The 15730-nt window shown below is 33.0% G+C and overlaps 6 protein-coding genes across 8 annotated transcripts; 3 read left to right on the top strand and 3 right to left on the bottom strand.

Annotated features, from left to right (window-relative positions):
* Window positions 1-1363: 1363 nt before the first annotated feature.
* Window positions 1364-2962, bottom strand: LOC119631802. The gene is made up of 2 exons (XM_038024316.1): window positions 2555-2962; window positions 1364-2111 (listed from the first exon to the last, which is right to left on the bottom strand). The coding sequence occupies exons 1-2, from the start codon at window positions 2825-2827 to the stop codon at window positions 1680-1682; spliced, it is 705 nt and encodes a 234-aa protein (XP_037880244.1). The 5' UTR covers window positions 2828-2962; the 3' UTR covers window positions 1364-1679.
* Window positions 2963-3648: 686 nt separating this feature from the next.
* Window positions 3649-5890, top strand: LOC119631385 (caspase Dronc). 2 transcript variants are annotated; one of them, XM_038023538.1, is made up of 3 exons: window positions 3649-4555; window positions 4984-5248; window positions 5306-5890. In XM_038023538.1, the coding sequence occupies exons 1-3, from the start codon at window positions 4088-4090 to the stop codon at window positions 5869-5871; spliced, it is 1299 nt and encodes a 432-aa protein (XP_037879466.1). In that variant the 5' UTR covers window positions 3649-4087; the 3' UTR covers window positions 5872-5890. The 2 variants fall into 2 exon arrangements, with proteins under 2 accessions (XP_037879466.1, XP_037879465.1); XM_038023537.1 differs by having other exon boundaries at window positions 4984-5890.
* A 74-nt stretch (window positions 5891-5964) lies between these two features.
* LOC119631387 lies at window positions 5965-8964 on the bottom strand. 2 transcript variants are annotated; one of them, XM_038023540.1, is made up of 4 exons: window positions 8337-8964; window positions 8069-8279; window positions 7919-8012; window positions 5965-6603 (listed from the first exon to the last, which is right to left on the bottom strand). In XM_038023540.1, the coding sequence occupies exons 1-4, from the start codon at window positions 8617-8619 to the stop codon at window positions 6451-6453; spliced, it is 741 nt and encodes a 246-aa protein (XP_037879468.1). In that variant the 5' UTR covers window positions 8620-8964; the 3' UTR covers window positions 5965-6450. The 2 variants fall into 2 exon arrangements, with proteins under 2 accessions (XP_037879468.1, XP_037879469.1); XM_038023541.1 differs by lacking the exon at window positions 5965-6603 and adding an exon at window positions 7559-7862.
* Window positions 8965-8997: 33 nt separating this feature from the next.
* LOC119631386 (39S ribosomal protein L46, mitochondrial) lies at window positions 8998-10662 on the bottom strand. The gene has a single exon (XM_038023539.1). The coding sequence runs from the start codon at window positions 10308-10310 to the stop codon at window positions 9507-9509; it is 804 nt and encodes a 267-aa protein (XP_037879467.1). The 5' UTR covers window positions 10311-10662; the 3' UTR covers window positions 8998-9506.
* Window positions 10663-12115: 1453 nt separating this feature from the next.
* Window positions 12116-12813, top strand: LOC119631389 (small integral membrane protein 13). The gene is made up of 2 exons (XM_038023544.1): window positions 12116-12413; window positions 12629-12813. The coding sequence occupies exons 1-2, from the start codon at window positions 12329-12331 to the stop codon at window positions 12787-12789; spliced, it is 246 nt and encodes an 81-aa protein (XP_037879472.1). The 5' UTR covers window positions 12116-12328; the 3' UTR covers window positions 12790-12813.
* A 22-nt stretch (window positions 12814-12835) lies between these two features.
* Window positions 12836-13592, top strand: LOC119631388 (N-alpha-acetyltransferase 10). Its single transcript, XM_038023543.1, has one exon. It carries the CDS (start codon window positions 12859-12861, stop codon window positions 13456-13458), a length of 600 nt encoding a protein of 199 aa, XP_037879471.1. The 5' UTR covers window positions 12836-12858; the 3' UTR covers window positions 13459-13592.
* Window positions 13593-15730: the final 2138 nt, after the last annotated feature.

The following is a 15730-nucleotide window of genomic DNA, read 5'->3' as shown; positions in this document are numbered from 1 at the left end:
ACACGCCGGTTTTTATTGAAAATGGCGCCAAATTGGTCAGAGCAGAAGCGCGCAATGCAGCGTAAACTGAACGCAACTCCGGTTTTTTTTTAACAATAATTTTTGTATTTTTGCTTGTTACTCAGAAATTTAAAAAGTTAGAAGGCTGAAATATTCCACATTTACTTTACGAAGCACTCTACCCTTTAGGTGCAAAAATGGAAAAGATCGCCCATACCCACACAAAGTTACAACTGATTACATTTAATCCTCTCACTTTTTTGAAATTAATTAGGCTTATTTATCATAAGGCAAAGAAGACAGAATGTTTAAAACAATTTTGTACATTTCTCAAATGAAGATATATATATATCTGCCTAAAAAAGGGATTAATTTTAAAATGAATATGGTAGATACCGTGATAAATTTTTTCTTAATAATAATAGCGATATAGGTGTCAAATAAGAGCAGTTGGAGAGTAGAATGGGAAAAGCATGGTGATGGGTATGCCAGATTCGATCCCCGCTGAATATAACTTTCTTATTTGTTTTAAATTCAATGTTATAAAATTAATCCACAAGGACCATGTAACCTAACAGGAAAGAACAATTTAACATCATCAGATTGATTTAGTCACCGAAAAAATATGATTGATGAGTGACACCCGACATCGCAAAAAATTTATCAGGGATAACGAAGTTAAAGAGACCTCTTGGTCAGCTATTACGGAGCTTATCTAGTTTATTTTAAGTGCGAGAAGAAATCGCTTTTAAAAATCAATAATTTATGATTAACTAAATTAAGCCCTATTAAAATGTGTGCAGCCGACATCCACCCATAAGATACTAGAGAACGGGTCGAAGAGTGGCATGTAATGAAGGCCTAGAAATACATGATTTAATAATAAAAGCAAATTATTGAGCAAAGGTTCGTTTAAACAGTTCTATTGAAACACTTAACACGATAATGGCTCTGCGGTTCTCAACGAATTGAGAACTTTTCTTTCAAGACGACGGATAGGGAAAGATTGAAAATATTTGAAATATAACATTGCATAGGTTGTCAGCGCAGGAGTTGAGAGATGCCGCAAGCACTAAGCGCACAGCTATACTTCAGCGATCTTAAGCCTTATGAAAAATTGTACTCAGAAATACACAGTAAAGAATCGCAATAGTGTCATTTATATTGTACTGGTAGTTATCATTATATCGTCACAGGAGTTAAAACCGTTAAAACACATTAATATAGGATATACAAAAACGCTTCGTTTCGTTTCTTTTTGTTTTTTTTTTTTTTTTTTGAAATTTACAACTTTATACAACTATTTTCAATGAAGAAGGGAACCAATTTTCCTTTTCGTAGGTATATCGAATAAGCTTGGTGATTGCGATAATGAGTGATGTATAGACTAGTTGAACCTAGAGCCACTTTTCATGTATGTTTTTCGTATTCTGAGATGTTTGCAAAGCTAATGATCTGTCATTACAATATCGACTGTGATTAAATTGTGGATTCAAATCAAACAAATACGTAATTGATAAGCAAAATGCCAAGATGGATTCATATAGCATAAGTTGTTAGTGAGATACTATATAGAAATCCCTGCGTTCTTGTTATTCTCTTCAATCCAAAAATGAATTGATATCATCTCAAGAGTTCCAAGAGTTTATTTCAGTCAATGTTTATATCTACATTAATAATTATTCAAAACTGTCGCAATTATCAACTTCACACTCTTCGCCTTCCTCTTGAAGATGTGTTAACAACAGCTGCCCGTTGGCATGTTCCTTCGTTCTGGATAAACATTTTCTATAATTTCTTTTAGTTTTCGTTTTTTTGATGGTTTGACCGACCACATATTCGGGCATTATTAATTTGGATCCTTTCAATTTGGGTAAATCAACTTCTACATCGGCGACTTCTTTCTCCGCCAAAATCTTTAATTCCCTCTCAATTTTGCTCGACTTTTTAAACTCGATTTTCGTGTTAACGTCGAATTTTTCGTTGTCGCTTTGCTGTAATTCTCGCTGTTTATCCATTTGTTGTAGAAACGCTAATGCAGCCGTTGTGTTTGTATGATCGGATATATCTATATCAGTAAGGGAATATTTTTTCCATTTGTGGGGATTGATCTATGAAAATATCATATATTAGTATTATCCATTAACGTTTAATACTGTGCACAAGCAGTAATTATTTTATGATTGACTTTCTTTTCAATTTTCAACTATCGAAACCCTCGATTGCTTTTATCGCAATCAACAAAAATCTGCTTCCAATTGGATGTTGACGATCCTGCTCTAAATTGATTCAAAATGACCTTGTACCTTCAATTTTATTAATATTTTATAGCAATCATCTACGGCAACCAATATAAAAATACTTGATTGATTATAGAATTTTAGTTTGAAAAGAAATTTAAATTCCTTGGTATACTTCACCTTTTTAGAACAGAGAATGTCTGAGCTTTAGGTTACATTTTTCGACTTGTTTACTTTTCCTTTCTTTACTCGGACAAGTTATTCTATCGGATAGCACCCGTAATAAAGAGCAAAGGATATGGTCTTATACTTACCCGATAGTCGGGAATTTTGCGTGGTTTTAAACATTTGTTAATTGGCAATTCTGGTTTCTTAAAAATACTTTCCTTGCCCCTTAGATGTTTTAAATTTTTTTCGGATGAAATTTCACGAATATTAAGTCCGTTTTTGTATTTAGATAGCAATCTTTTGCTATCCTCAAGTGCCATCAAAGAATTTGTTTGATCCAAAGAAGTTCCCTTGAGCTCATTGCTGGCATCATCAAGGCAGGCAAATAAAGCATTACGCTTTGTAATAAAATCTTGCATTTTGCCTACTCACAAAGTGTATTAAACGCAATTATTGCTTTTGTTAAAGTTCCTTTACTTAGTTTGTATCGTAATGAAATACCATAAAACCCATTTGATTGTAGTCAATTTGTCATATAAATACCAGACATTTTTTTATTTGTGTATGCAATGTTGTTAAAATAAAGAACGTTAATACAGGGTTACTAAAAATAGTAGGATAATGAAATTGTATAAAATGTATGCATTTTTATAAATTTCTAATAGAACTAACACATTGAAGTTGCGTTTAATTGGCAATACACAATAAGACATGTATAAGTTTGTATGGATCAATTTTATATTAATAAGGAAATCATATAAACAAATGCAGAAAAAGAAGAAAAAGTAGAAGAAATAAAAAAATTTATTTTAAATTTATATTAACTGCTTTTTTATTCCAAAATTTCAGGCAATAAGTAACAATAAGCCTATACGAACACAGAATAAGTTTTACGGAAATTTCTGGTAAAATGAATCCACTTCTTTGAACTAAATATATATGTTGTTTGAATTAAGTGTATGAAATGAACACAAGTAAATAAAAAATTATAATTTATGGCATTAAACTGTAGTAGAATTTTTTCGTAATGTTATTTTTTTTAACGTAATTTCCAAGTCTGCAATCAAGCGCTCTATCCGTGTGGATTCCCCTTAGGAATTTATATTCTACGTGTGCTCTTCTTCTTATTATTAACCTAGGCTTAACTTACGAACGTAAAATTTTTAAACTTGGCCACACTATTCAAATTTATATGATAAATTTTCACTACGAAAATTTTACAACTTTTTTAGTCATTCTATTATTGTCTAATCAAGTGAATGCATTGTATTATTGTTAAGTTGCTTTTGTTTCAAAAGAAATTTTAATAATTTTGAATACCAGTCTTAAAATTTTAAAAAGAGGAAGTTCATTTAAGCATTGACGTAAAAGATAAACTGCTTTTGAAAAAATAAGAGAGTAATTTTATTAAAAAAGGGCAGTTTTAAACAGAACAAAGCAAGCTTGAGCATTTTCTTTATTGTATTATAAAAAGACAAAAACAATAAGAGTAAATAAGAGTAAAGATCGCTGCAAAGGAGTTTTACAGCATACACAATTACTTCCGAAACATTGAATGTATGCTAACTTGGTAAAAGCTTGAAAATAATTGTTCTTGAACATTTTTTAAAAAAGATATTGCACGGTCAGTGCAACCATTTACGGATATACGAGTTATACACGTTATAAACTAGTAGATTATGGATGATAAACATCGTGCTAACATAATTGAAAATACAGATAAACTCATAAATCGTACAAAGTATGAGAAACTTGCGCATGCATGTAAAGCTAAGGGTTTGCTCTCTCCGATTATGCTACAGAATTTAGAAAAAATTGAACCGGACATGTGCGTAAATTGGTCAGAAGATGAGAAACAATATGAACGCCATAAAAGGTTGTTCATTAAAATCACTAAACGTGGACCGACAGCTTATCAAGAGTTGCGAATGATTTTGGCTGACTTAAAATACGACAGTGCATTGTGTGTTCTCAATGCTCTGGACGATGACTCACGTATGCGTTCCATACAAAAACGTGAAGACCAAAAATACGAACGGCAATTGTCTGGTATAAGAGAGTGCGAAACGCTGATTACAACAAATGGCAATAACAACAATAACAGCAATGATATGCATTGTATAGATCGCAGTGATGGTGCCAAAAAGGTAATAATCATAGCATTGAAGTTTTCAACAACTGTTTTCATTTTTCTTTTTTTTTTTTCGTTACAAAAAAGCGAACATGTTTTCTTTTCACTTACAATATATAAAATACAAGTTTTATTGTTTCGTTTATAATACGCGGAAAAAGTACACCAAACACCCCACGAAAAAATTTAAGTTTAACAAATGCATTTTCGGCTTAGATCGGAAATTTCAAATTGCCTTCAAATTTATCAAAGAAAATTGGCGTTGTATTGGATGCCAGACCCATAATAAAAATAAAATCTTTGCATGATTTTAATATATTTGAATGATTTGAAAACAACAGCTAGCTCATGGTTATAACACACTTATTGTTTATTTTGATGTTAATTTCTCTAACAGCGACACAAATTAATGAGGAAATAATATTTTTTATTTTTGCCTTCCAGGAATTAAATATTAACAAAAGCAATTGTTCAAATGAAATAATGCTTGAAGAATTTACAGATGAAATTTACCCAAAGATGAGATTGGACGTAAAAAAATCAACGGCTGTTCACACACATCCAAAATTAGGCACATATCCGATGCAAAGTCAATATAATCGTGGTGTATTTTTTATGGTGAATATTATTGATTTCTTAAGTAACGATGAGCCACGACGTGGAGCTGAAGGCGATGCCGAATCGCTGCTATACCTGTTCCGCGAATTAGGTTTCAAGTTGTTTTCTTACACCAATATCAGTCAATCCGACTTTTTCAAATTGTTAGATGCACTCTTAAATTCGAAATACACAACCAACACAGAATGCTTCGTTATGGCTTTGATGACTCATGGGACCAGAGATGATGATGGTTTTGAACGTGTAACATTCCATGATGGTTCCATTGTTAAAGTAGAAGATATTGAGAGATATTTTCATAATCACATTTGCCGAAATTTGCAAAACAAGCCAAAAATTTTTATATTTCCTTTTTGCCGTGGGAATATTGCTGATATGGGAATAAAAGGAAAAATTCAAACAGATTCAGTTAGCTACATTAGTGGCAATGCAAAAACTAATATACCTCAACTATCCGATGTGTTCATATGCTATGCCGCTTCGCCTGGTTTTAAATCCCATAGAGATGTGGAAGCCGGATCTTGGTATATACAGAAATTTGTGGAAATGATGGCTGCTAATGCTCACGACACCTCTTTCGAAGAGATTGTGAAAATGATACAAGCAGAAACCTCAAAACTGCGTACAGTAGATGGACACTTGCAAACCGCCAACTCAGTAAATATGGGCTTCAACAAAGCATTATTCTTCAATCCAGGGGTTTGGTTGGACTGAATGCATTTAAACACAAATTTAAACACTTCGCAGTGCTGCCATGACTTTCAATTTTCTTATTTTATTTTAGATGTAACAACAATTGTGATTATACGATATTTTATCATGTATTATAGGAAAATGACACAACATTTTTTAATATGTAAAAGTAGAGATTTTAAGCAGTCTTTTGTGCCGTACAGTAAAAGAAAGACAATGAATTTTAATCTTACGAATTTATAAAACAGTTTATAATTTTTTCGTCCGCTCGGGTTTGTTTCAATTGATCCATCGGGGAGCGACTTTTAAATATGCCGAAATTGAAACCTAGTTCGGGTATGGTTTCATTGGCGAGATTTTGTTGATGGGCCTCGGCCATATGAAGTTTCATCTTTCCCTACTTTCATCGCTGAAAGCATTCCTACAACGCATGACGGACGTGCAGATGGATACGATTAATAAAATTTATGTGTTCCAAACTAAAGGGTATAAAGACATTACGCTTCCTACGCGTGTTTTGTTTGCCTGTACAAAATTGTGAATATTTTTTTTTGTTGATAATGATATATATCTTTGTTGAAACGCTTTAAGAAAGGAACACTAAATTTTTCCAATATTTGAACACAATTTGAATGGATTTAAACTAGATGGCAGATCATCAGGATTGGTGGCGGATAAGCAAGATTCTAACTGTTCTCTTAAGTCGCAAGTGTCTCTATCTCCTTCCTCGGTATTGGCTTCGTTGATTAGGTTCTATTCAAATCAAAAAATATAGATAAGAAATTTTTACTCACTTTGGGGTAAAACGTCAGATAAATTATTGCTCAGTTTTTTTATAATAAATTTCTGAATCATCGGCAATTTTATGCGACATCTGTTGTATCGTATAACTGCCCTGCATATATATATATATCGAACGAAAATATATATGTTTGCAATTTTAGATGGAAATCTTTTAAAGAGTTATTGTCTGGATGTATCTCACTAGCGTATAAACGCTTGTATTAAATAATTGTAGATATAAATACATATGTAATATTATTATATGTAAGTGTACATTTAAGCAGAATAAACAGTTCAAGAGTTATTAAAATCTCGCTCGCGAATTATTGTGACTTTTGGATAAGGACTTTGCTTTACGTTTTTGACGCAAACGTTTCAGCTTTTTTCTTGTTTTGCAATCATCCGGTAAAGTTCCTTTTCATCGCTGGACAAGTTTCTCTATGCATGAGCCTCATCTCGACGGTATTTATATAGTTTCGGTACAACTTCGCAGCAGAAATTTCATCACACCACTAATTGCTTCAATAATTTTTCCCAAATTGAAGACATAGATAAACTCGTTTAAAATTTAATTTTTTGGTATTAAATACAATATTGTTTTACTTTTAAAAGAAAAATACTGAATTACCTTGAAATTAAAAAATGTTAAAAATCACTAGAACACAAAATTCCCTTTAAATTGCGAATTTCAAAAAGCACGAATAGAAAATATAAAATTTATGAATATAAAATTCCCTTAAAAATTGAAAAATTTTAAAAGTCACTACCAAGAGAAAATTTATTTGTCACATTTGAAACATTGATTACTACTAAAAGAAAATAATAGATATAAAGTGAAAAAAAAAAAATTCTAATATATCTACATAGACATTTTAATAAATATAAACATATGTGTGTATATATATGTGCAAGAATTTATGTTTCTAGCAAATTTGAAGTCGATAGCTTTATTTGTGCGGACAGGAGAATGTTTTCAACGGACATTACACAGGCGAACGGACGCATATGCTTAAATCGGTTAAGAATTTTATGCTGATCAAGAATATTATACTCTGTGGGGTCTTTGATGCTTTCTTCTGGGCGTTGCAAACATTTTAACTGAATATACCGCTGATCCTCCGGCGACGAGTAGAAGCAAACGGACGCCAGACGGATGCATCAATTCTTAATCCCAATTAATTAGGAAAACATTTTGTAAAGGTTGGGCTTTGGTCTCTCTAAGTAGTAGACTAACAATAGAAGAGTACACCTGTTACCTGTGGTGATTACAAAATTTGCAACTTACCTCAAATTCGTCGATTAGAAACGCACTTGATGCGGAATCAAGCCGTGGTTGCGGTAATCCAAAAAGAGAATTGCTCAGGAACGTGTAAATTGCCCTAAAATTGAACATAGATGCAAACGGATTCTTTAAGATATTTAGTTATAAACTTACTTTAAATCAATACCGTTTAACTCTGCCGGGTGAGGATAACTTTCATTATTTGCTATAGCATTCAAAACAACACCTAATTCATAGTGGCAATGTTCGGGAGCTTTAATTTTTTTCAAATATTCCAACCAAGCGGTTATGTTTTGAAAGCTTAAAGAGTCACACTCCTGATAAACATAATCTTCTGCCTCTTTTACACTGCTATTTAGTTGTCCTAAAGGAAAAAGAATACCTCTTATCAAGAGCTTGGGTTATCTCCGTTTTCTCTTACTTAATAGTTCTTCTTTAGGCACCTTAAAATTACGTATAGCACTTAACAGATTTTCAACATCACATCCACAGTTTATCATATGCTCCAGAACCATGTGTTTATGGTATTGATTTAGTAGCGGGCGTTTTCGCTTACTTTTTGGAATACACCCATTTGCTGGTAAAGGATTGTCTATTGTTTCCACCTTGTTCTGGTGAATTGATTCTGTTTGACTGATTGTATTACAATTTGCAATTTCGTCACATTCACCATTACTAAGCTCGATTTTTATATCATCCATCATTAATAATTGGCAACTTATTCTTATATACAATCGCAACCACAGATTGCTATTAAAACATAGCGTCTCGAATTTTTTTTTCTTCTGTTATGACTTTTAAAAAATGGCATTTTTTGACTAAACAAATGGTACAGCCGTTGAAGCGAGACAACTATATATTTAGCTGAAAATGTTTTCAAAAAATACGGCATAAAGACATGACATTTCTTTATAGGTGTAAACACTGGAACAAGTTTAGTCGTTGTCGCTTCCTTTAACGCAACAAAAAAAGTCAAAGCGTTTTTCTGCAATTTTGCTTACACTTCAAAGGATTCAAGAGAATCAACTCTTGATAGGTTCCGTATACCATAAGGTAAGGTAAGTTTGTGCAGATATACATAACGGCAAATGGACTTAAGCTGCATTATACCTCTCTATGGCACTTGTGATCAACATTTATATCACTGCTTTTGAGATGTATCGACGAAATTTTATGCAATGCAAAACTTTTGTCCCAAAAGCGAACCTTTGCGCAAATCGATTTTACGTCCATTCTCCATATAAAGACATATTTTGAAAAAAAGTTTTCAACGAAAATCGCGAAGTAATTTTATTTTGATATGCCAAATCCATTCAAAAGATTTGGATCGGGTCAGTGACTTGTATATGTATGACTAATATGACAGACATCTCTATCCATCTTTGGATGAAAAGTGGTCCAAAAGATTATTTTAATGTAGAATTCGATTTTTCTTTTAATATGTTCATGAAAAGGTCTAAATCATGTTGTTTTTGCTATTATTGGTGGATGGGCGCACAACTTTTTCTAGTTCGTCTCAAAATTTTTCGTTCTAGAGAATTATCACCGCACAAAAACGCACTTCCAATTCACATTTCCGCCTACATTTTATTTAAAAAATTATCTTTTGAACACTTCGCAAATAAGAAAAATTATTTAGTTTCCCTTCTAGAGCGTCTGTTCTTATCCATCCATATTTTCCGGTTACATTTTTGTCTACATTGCCCGCTAACAAGGAAGCTCGATAAAAGAACACCTTAGCTCCTATAGTTTGATCTCGCATAGTTATGGGATATTTGTATTTGTGAAAACCGCAAGGCGCATTTCCATAAAAGCACACTTTCATTTGATTACCGCATTTCTCACGCAACACGCGTTCGGCAGCTTGTCTCATAGTTTCGCCCTCAACCCGTGGACCCTGAGGTAAAAGAAAGTATTCATCTTTACCCAGTTTTTGGCTAATCAATAAATATAACGTGTCCTCCAAACAGCGATTTGTCGACGTCTCGTTATTGGCTTTGTCATCAATCGTCTTACGGGAGGCCAATTTAAATTGTTTGAATTCTTCCGTGTAAGCATCTTTTAAATCTTGCGCCGTTTGCTTAGCGACGATTTCATCTAAATCTAATCCTACATTGCCTTCTTTCAAAAGTTCGGCCTGCTTTAGATCACGTTCATGTTGCACTTCATGATTAGACTTTAAACTTTTTTCGAATTCTACCCGCAATAAGTATTCTTTGAATTCTTTTTCGAGAGCATTTAATTCTTTGGAGACGACGGGCAAACGCTCGACGAGGACACCGGCATATAAATTCCATTTTTCTGCAGTGCTTAAGTTTAAAGATAAGTACCGAGTTGCAAGTTTTACATTACAATGCAAACCATTGATTAATGATAAAGTGGCCGTACGGTACATTTGTTGTGAATGATAAATCTCAATTTAGTAAAATTGTTAAATAATACTTATTTACGCTTGGTAAAAGATAACCTTAAAGAAAGAATTGTAGAGACGCAATGGAATGTGTATATGAAACAGTCTGAACAAAAAGAACTAATAGGAAAAGAAATTAATTGTATTCTTATCACTATGAACATATTTTTCATAATTAAAAAGAATAGTCGGAATAATTTTCCCTTATTTAATATGGCATATTTGCATACACATATAATTAACATATTTTATACAATTTTTTACACCAATCTTGAAGTGTTACATAAGACGTCTTCCCGTGTGTATAATTAGAATCAATAAATATGCGAATATTTACTTAAGGTATAAAAGACTCATCCTCAACTCTTACATAAATTAAGTGTCAGGAAATAAGTTTTTAATGATATTTTGGACGTAATGAAGGATTGGTTTACCATGGACGGCGATTGCTGTGAACATGCATGCCACTCACTGGACGTAAAATTTAGAATTGTAGATCCAATTTAGAAACACAAATTGCATGTTTGAATTTTTTCATACCATAGCGTACGTCCACTTAAAAAATATGACACACCTTTGATTTGCGACAGTGTGTCATGTCAAGGAACTTTTAACTTATTTTTGCCCATGCAAATGACAAGTATGTAAGACCAAGCAATCAAATAGCAGATACGAAGCCATTTCTGTTATGTTAACACAGGTCATAAAAATATATGAAGTTTCTTTTATATATATGCAATCTGGTTCTAAGTGAACATGGTTTTTCTTGTTACTACCTTTCTCACTGTCCAGAAAACCTGACTCAAGGTTCGAGTTTAATTTTTGTGAAAAATCTATATATGTCTATATTACCCTTAATGTTGCACTCCGTTTCGTTCCTCCACGCGAATAATTTGTTATTATGTGGGAATACTTTTCTAGATATTTTGGTATTGTGTATGTAGTTATAAAACAACGCTGTTGTGCGTGGTACCTTGTTTTTTGCTATTTTTGTGCTGACAAACAGCTGTTATTATTTCATAGCCGGTTTTAAGTAACTTAGTATTTTTTTTTTTGAGTTTTATGAAATACTTCTTGGGAAAGATAGATGGTTTTTTTGTCAATCATAAATAAGGTATTTATTAATGCAATCGCAAGAGAATCGTTAAAGTAGATCATGGTTGGAATTGCAAGTTAAAATTAATATAATTTAAATGAAATAAAGTTAATCCATGTGCTTCTACCTGTTTAAAAAAATTAGAGTTCCAAGTTGTCGGACAGAATTTGCTGTCTTTTATATTGCAATCCTTTTTATGTATTTGTGTTCAGTGAGAATGTTTATTGAGGATTACGTTATAGATGTGTAATTCTTAGGATGAAACAGCATTGTAATGCTATATTTAAAATGCCTGCGGATATTTCTTAAGCTTACAGCATTTACACTTATGAATAGTGTAACTTTTAGTTTTTTCAAATCCCCGATACTTGTGTTTTGTTGTTTAAATAAAAATTAATTCAATTTTACCAAACAAGTGAGAATGTACATAAAGTTTAAATTACATAAATCATAAATATGTTTTATCCTTTTAACTTTTTTACTACATCGGTTGTGTTGACAAAATCTGGATTTGTTGAAACACTTAACATAATAGCATCTTTTTTCATCGTTACTCTCATTGTGATGGAACTATTAATGTCAATACAGCCGTTTTCGTTTGCTTTCTTTCATTGCCAGCTCTGTTTAAACATTGCTCTCTATAAAAAGCAGAAGAAGAATAATTCAACAGCTGTTTTAGGGTTTTGTTTTTGCTTTCGATGTGTGATTGATGTGATGATTTTTCTATTTAGTTTTTGCTTAATATGCACATAAAGATAATAAGAATTATTACGAGTCTAAGTGCCTCTTGATTTTGTTTATAATTTACTTTAATCTGAATATAAATGTATATGTACTTACATGTACATATATATGTATATATTTCTATATATATGCATGTGTATATATACACGTGGGGATTGTGATAATGATAATGTCTGTAGCTACGACACTCGCTTTGATTTTTACTGTTTTTGCCTCCATTTGTATTGTTGCTGCGATTATTTTGTTAGGTAAGCTCGATGTTCAACAATTTGCTACGTATGTTAGGAATATTTTTAAGTTAATTTGCTACTAAAGTCTACGGATGATTACTAAGTCCTAACATTATGCTGGAATATATTGCAAGCAGATGAAATAAATAATAGGGTTTGGAATTTTTGGAATATGCTTCAATTTTGTTTATTTTCTTATAATAAAGAAATATTTTTCGTTTTCATATTTTAAGGTTGGTTCTTAATTTGGAAAACATTTCTATCAAAATTCCGTTTGGTACGTGAATTGTTGGGCCATTCGAACAGTGAAGAATCTGAACCTACTGTTGGTGAGAGTAACTTAAGTTCAGCCGCTCAATCTCATCTTAAGGCAAGAAAATTGCGTAAAGATTAGTAATACTCGCATAACAAGCGGAACACATTTATAAATACCATCAGGTACACAGTTATCTAAAAATAAAATATGAATATACGTTGTGCAAAGCCAGAAGATTTAATGACAATGCAGCATTGTAATCTGCTGTGCTTACCTGAGAACTATCAAATGAAATACTATTTTTATCATGGACTTACTTGGCCACAACTGAGTTATGTGGCTGAAGATGACAAGGGCAACATAGTAGGCTACGTGTTGGCTAAAATGGAAGAACCTGAATCGGGTGAGGATAGCAAACGTGGCCATATTACATCGTTGGCGGTTAAACGGTCTTATCGCCGTTTGGGTTTAGCGCAGAAATTAATGAATCAAGCATCCCAAGCCATGGTGGAATGTTTCGATGCTCAATATGTTTCATTGCATGTACGTAAAAGTAATCGTGCCGCTTTAAATTTGTACACGAATACTCTAAAATTTAAAATTATCGAAATTGAACCAAAATATTACGCCGACGGGGAGGATGCTTATTGCATGCGCCGTGATTTAAGTGAGTTTGGCAAACCAACGAATGTTAACAAACCTATCGACAACGATGAAAGTCAGGGTGACAGTGACAGAGTTAATTATCGTGTTCAAGCTGGCGTAATTACCCACGACCATAGCGGTCACGATGGCCATTGCTGTTAAGTGCCGTTATCCAAATTTATTATTATACTATCGGCTAGATCATCCGCTGCATTTTTATCACACCTTTTTGCGAATATCCTATAATTTTTCTATTCCATTCTATGAATATATATTTATGTATATATATGTATAATACCATATATACTAGAAAAAAGTCTAATAAAAACATTAAGGGCACTAATTGACAAAGAAAACTATCTATACATTTATGTTTTGGCGCTATTAAGCATATATCATAGTTTGCCAACGGTTTTTAATTCTTGAAATTATGTACGTAGTTACATGGCACGTCTTCTACTGTTAACCGCTTTCAGTGAGAATTTTTCCGGTTAAAAAGGTTACCTACCGCTTTGCTTTTCTTATGCAATGTTAGTAACTTAAAGTACTTTCAACAATCTACGTATTTACAATCAGTTGACAGTCTTTTTTTGCATGCGTTTAATTTTTGTACCGCATACAAATTGTGGTATAGGAGCACATTCAGTTCGGGTTGGATACATGCGGCGCCCCAAAAGGACTTCAGAGAGATCCCCCTTTTATTATACCGATTGATTCTGAATCGATGTAGGCTTGCCTGTCCTCTTGTCTGCCCTTTTTTTATAGTTTTTCAGATATTTTCATGAAATTTGGGACACTGACTTCTTTTGGTCCAACGATAAATTCTATTGAAAATGCAGTGGGTCGGATCGGACCGCTTTTTTGCTTAAAAAGTCGTAGCATGAATATCTAAAGATTCAGTTTACGTAGGAACGGTTATATGGCAAAGAGTTGAAAAAATTGACCCGTCCGATCCAAAGTTTTCACAGCAATTTAAAATGCCAAAATACTATTACTCAGCGAGTTTTGTCGCGAAATTATAAAAATTACAACATTTTTTCTTATAACTTTAGACGGACGGAAGGACATTTTATGAATCGTGTCTAATAAAAAGGGGGTCTATTTAAAGACTTTCTGAGCGTTGCAAGCGTCCGTACAAACTCAATATATTCTGCAGCACCAGTTGTGTAGGGTATATCAAAAGAAATCTACTAAAGACTCGCAATTTGAATGAAGTTATATTAGGTGTGACCTAGCGTTTCGTGTACATGTGCAACATCTAAAGCGCTCCTAACAAATGTTAGTTTACGATTTTAACACCATATCTAGGTGTCTGAGAGGTGTCAGAAGACACCATTCAAATCGTAGCTTAGCATTATTCTCCAAAAATCCAAAAATATTTTTGGATTTTAGTGCAACAGTTGTTAAATTAATTCAGCGGTATCATTCTCCTCCAGCTCATCGTGGATCTAAAAATGTGCATACGGTATACGTATTGCTTTCTTTTGCCAACCTAAGGATTTCATAATGGTATCTAATTTCAAACCGTTTTCCATATAAATATCAATACAATTTTGCAGCATCATATCATTTGTAATCTGATTAGGGAATCCCGAAGTGACTCGTTCTAAAACAATTGGATAACGTATTTTGGTTTCCGATCCCGGCAGTGAATTCAGTACACGTGAGTTTTGTTTTCATTCGTAAAAAATTTGAAAAACACATTATTGGAATTATCATTGCAGTTAAGCAAAACTATTTATTTCTAAAATTATACTAAGGACGTCCCGATTTTCATGAAAGACAAAGTTATTGCAAAAAATAAATAGCATAAGGAAAGAATGCTCTGAAATTGATGATAGCTCACAAACTGAAAATGAAGATGCGTTGAATGATTCTTTCGAAAATGACGACGAATTCGATAGCGATTATCAAAATTACTCATCTATCGCTTATGAACAGGAATATAATTTGAACGCAGGTAGAGGACGAAAGAGAATGAGATTGTTGGCCGATTCTGAAGACGAGAGTCAAGAAAGCAATGCTCCTGTTGATGGAACAGTTTGGAAAAAGATCGAATCAAGTTCCTTTTCTGGCAGGTCACCGTTTCGCATGTGTGCGGAGCATGTAAACAAAAAAAAATATTAATGGGATCATATTTACGGGATAGAAATGTGGTCCTTCATTTTTTTCGAATGTCATGAGCCGAAATTGCTTCATGGGAAGCGCTACGATTTTGGGGTTTTGATAATAAACGTTTGGGGAAAAATTAATTCGCTTCAGTATCAAGAGCATGGAACGCATCGATGGAAAACAATCAAAAGTGTTACAAGCCAGGTGCAAATATCACAGTGGATGAACAGCTTTTCCCAGCGAAAGTTAGATGTATGTTCACCACATACGTGCCGTATAAGCCCGATAAATATGGTATCAAATTTTGCTTGACATCTGATAT

The sequence above is a fragment of the Glossina fuscipes genome, unplaced genomic scaffold (genome assembly GCF_014805625.2).
Source record: "Glossina fuscipes isolate IAEA_lab_2018 unplaced genomic scaffold, Yale_Gfus_2 1, whole genome shotgun sequence".
In the NCBI taxonomy this organism is placed as follows: domain Eukaryota; kingdom Metazoa; phylum Arthropoda; class Insecta; order Diptera; family Glossinidae; genus Glossina; species Glossina fuscipes.
This window is presented reverse-complemented; position numbering and strand designations above follow the sequence as displayed.